The sequence below is a fragment of the Entamoeba invadens genome (genome assembly GCF_000330505.1).
Source record: "Entamoeba invadens IP1 unplaced genomic scaffold scaff_1105074724629, whole genome shotgun sequence".
NCBI lineage: Eukaryota > Evosea > Mastigamoebida > Endamoebidae > Entamoeba > Entamoeba invadens.
This window is the reverse complement of record NW_004440426.1, coordinates 931,708-935,600: the sequence shown is the minus strand read 5'-3', so window position 1 is coordinate 935,600 and position 3,893 is coordinate 931,708. Positions and strand designations below refer to the sequence as shown.

Below are 3,893 nucleotides of genomic sequence, written 5' to 3'. Positions count from 1 at the left end.
AAAAGACGGAGTTGAAACAAGTGATTTTTAGAGTGTAGTACCCGGGTTCTGTGATAAGTTTTGGGTCAAACTCCATCAACGAGGCCACTTTCTGGTCCATAATCTCTCTGAAAACAAATGACTCGTTTGTAAACTTCAGAAGTGTTTCAGTGCTGCCCTCTTTCATGATGTCAAGCGTCAAGTCCAGATAGGCGCCGTTTTCAATGTCGTTCTTATTGTGTTAAGACCAACCCTGATTTCAAATGGGTCTTCATAAGCTTCTTGTCTCCATGTAATTGGATCTATTGCGACTAAAACATCCTTCTCGACAGGAATAAGAGTGAAATCGTCTATCCAGTACTCACCAATTCCCTTGTCTGGTCGCAAGTTGACTTGAATTGTGTATCTTTGCTGTTGGAAAGACATTTCAGAAGGAGCAGTGAACTGATACCACTTATCATTACATGTTCCAGTCTTGCACACTTCGTTTGAGTTGGAGTTCAAATAAACGCCATAAATGTAATTCATGGACTCAGCAAACATCAAGAGATATCCGTTTTGAACATTGCTCATTTTGATGTAAACTGAAATGTTGTAGTAAATGCCAGGGATGAGGTTACTTGTGTAAGTAATAATTCCAGTAGCTGAATCGGTTTTGGTATCTTTACAATGTACTGACTGCTTTCCAGTATGGGCAGTAGCCGTGGTCAACTCACATTGACCTCCATAGATGGACCACCCGGTGATGGTAGTACCTGAACCTTCCTCAAAGGAAGGATTTGGTAAAAAGTTGTTGGCTGAGTACGAGGTTGATATTAGACACAACAAAATCAACGTTAACATAGCAATAACTATGGTTTGTATAAAAAAAGATACAAACTTTAATACTACTATTATTTATGGAAGTTTGCGTTTTTTTGGACTTAATAAGTCGAATAAATATTTATAGTCACTAAATGATAATTAATTATTATTTTTTAATACTTTATTAGTTTATTTAAATATGAATAAACAAACAGTTATTTTTGTTTTCAACAGAAAATAATTGTTTGTGTATTTAAGTAAATTTTATTAAACAAAACTATATGTAGCACTGTATTTTTTTTAATAATTTTTTTGACTGAAGGTTATAATTTCACCTTCAATTGGAATTGAAAAAACGAAATTGGGTTTTATTATTTATTTATTATATATTTATTGAAATTGATCATATAATTTTTGGTTTGCAATTGTTTAATTTTTTAGAAGTTTTATTTGAAATATAAATATTAGATCTAAAATGAATTAAATAATGGAAGTAATAATGAAAAATTATAATCTATAGTTTTTATTTAATATAATATAATGTCATTATTTCAAAAAAAGTTTTCGTGTTTGATTTTGGTATGAAAAGAAAAATATAGACACTTCGAAATTTTTTCTCGTTATGTATTCAAATCTTATTATTTTCAATTGTTCTATAGTTTTGATCATTCTAAATTAATTGTATTATAATATTAATATTCCTACTATTTATATTTTATTATATTTAATCTAAAGTTTTAAACAACAATCGATATAACTTATTAATATATATCAATTAAACTAGATCAATAATAAATATTATATTAATTTTAAAATAATAAATTGAATTTAAAAATTAATATATTATAAAAACAAAAATATTTAATTAATAATTTTGTTTTTCATTTCAAAAGGATTAATTTAATTCTTCTTTCAATTAAAAGAAGAAACCAATTTCAATTATAAAAGTGGATGTAAACTCAAAACATATAATCAAAATGAGTCGGTTGGAAATGGTATATATGATGAATGTAGTGTTTTATCTCCATGTGTCTGATCTTCCCAAATTTGTACAAACATGTAAAAAAGCTCAAAATACATGTAATTCAATGTTAACAAATCCATGGTCATTCGAATTGCCTTCCCAAAAATGTTATTTTATAATTCAAACATGTTTCCCACACATTCAGTCCCTCACCATTCCAACAGCAGAAATTCCTCTTGCAAAACTTCCAATAAGCTTCAATTTTTTGATCAACAACTTTTACACAAACAAACACAACAAAGATTCAGTTCCAATTGAACTATCGCTTTACAACTTGAAATTTAAGAAGATTAAAACCTATGAAATGTTGGCTTTGCATTTAGATGTTGAAATGACAAATGTGGCAAAACTTGTTATTCCTCTGAACAAAATAATTGACAACTCGATCGACTTATGGAAATATCCCAACCTTCACAAGATAGTTGCAAAGGGTGAGTCATTAGAAGAAGCACAAAGAGTCATAAATAATGTAAAGAGTGTATTACATCCCAAATTCTCACTCGACATTGCAGTGTCTTTAATTGATTTCCCAACAAATGATATTTCCTTTCTGTGTAATTGTAGTATCCCAGAAAACGTGACCTTAACTGTTGATGTGTGTGGAAATAAATTTGTGAATACAAACAAGATCACGAGCACCAACTTATTGAATAATTTTAAAAATTCTGAAACAGTGAGGAAAGACTACAACACTTTGTATTTACCACATACAATGAATCTGTTTTTTAACGGAAATTACAAAATGTTTTCATCACTACAAAAAGTGAAGTTGTTTGGAGCGAGTGTTTCCCTTCCACACAATGTCGAGAAAATCAAAATAAATAAAACAAATTCAAAAATTGAAAATTTTGATGAACTTAAAAATGTCTTTACGATTCAGAGAGAAACATTTGTAGATATTCCAATAAACTTTTTGAAATTCGAGAAAGTTAACAAAGTTGAAAACGGTGACGTGTTGATGAGAATTCTGCGGTTACCTTTTAATCTTTTCCTTTGCTATACATTAATTAAAAAGTACGTTTTTATGCTATTTGGAAGTGAAGCCAATTTATTGTGTGAAAAGGAACATCTTTTTATGTTTGATGTTCTTTTGGTGTTTATCGTTGGTTCTGGCATTCCAGAGATATTTCACAGAGGTTACAGAGAAGAAATTTCAATGTTAATGGCATTTACAGTGGCAGCCATTTTTATTATTTTTATGTTTTCGTTTGGAATTGTTTTGGATGGAGAAAAAAACATTATAATAAAAATCGTGTGGGTTGGAATTTTGCAAACAATTTTATTGTTTGTTGCTGTGAAATTGGACGAGGAAGATAGCGCGTATAAAACTCACGAAATTGTCTATTTTCTTACAAAATCAGAAAAAACCACAAAGTGTGTTAAGTTTGTTGAAAATGTTCTTTTTCATAAAAAAACTATTTTATTTCTCTTTGCTTCGTTTTTGGGAGTGACTCTTATTATGGCTAGAGAAAGTATCTTTGCGTTGCCACTGAAAGACATTTTGGCTGATATTTTATTCTTGTGTATTGCTATTGGTATTTGCATAAAATGTGGTGTTTATAAGTTTTTTGAAAAACGGTTTCTTTGATATTTTATTTTGGATTTAAGTTGTTTGTTTTGAAATTTTCAATTATTTAAACTGGACAATAAAGTTGTCAAATACGTCAATCCATATTACCATAAAATAAAAATTAATACATTAACTTTTGTCGACTAATATAACTAAATATCTAATCGAATACGTTTCAGGAGGCATGATTGTATTAAAGTATAAAAGCTTATTTACATTGAAGTCTAAAATAACAGAATAAGATTTATATATCCAATTATTTACATTAACACAAATCTTATCAATGAACATGTTTTGGTGAAACAAGTCCATAATAATGTCACGTTTACTAATAAAGAAAATAAAATAACAAATAAACAATTGAAAGTATTCAAATAATAATGTATAATCAAAATCAATTTACTTTATACATTAAAACCCAATTATTATAACTCATCATTTTCGAAGTGTTGATTATAAAATTAATACAATTGTTTTTCCACATGTTAAAGTAATACAGTCATGCGACCTGAAACG

General features: G+C 28.6%; 1 protein-coding gene across 1 annotated transcript; it reads right to left on the bottom strand.

The window, feature by feature from the left end:
* Positions 1 to 177: 177 nt before the first annotated feature.
* Positions 178 to 822, bottom strand: EIN_024980 (hypothetical protein; the record flags this gene model as incomplete). The annotated part of the gene is made up of 1 exon (XM_004257432.1): positions 178 to 822. The coding sequence occupies one exon, from the start codon at positions 820 to 822 to the stop codon at positions 178 to 180; it is 645 nt and encodes a 214-aa protein (XP_004257480.1).
* Between the last annotated feature and the right edge of the window lie 3,071 nt (positions 823 to 3,893).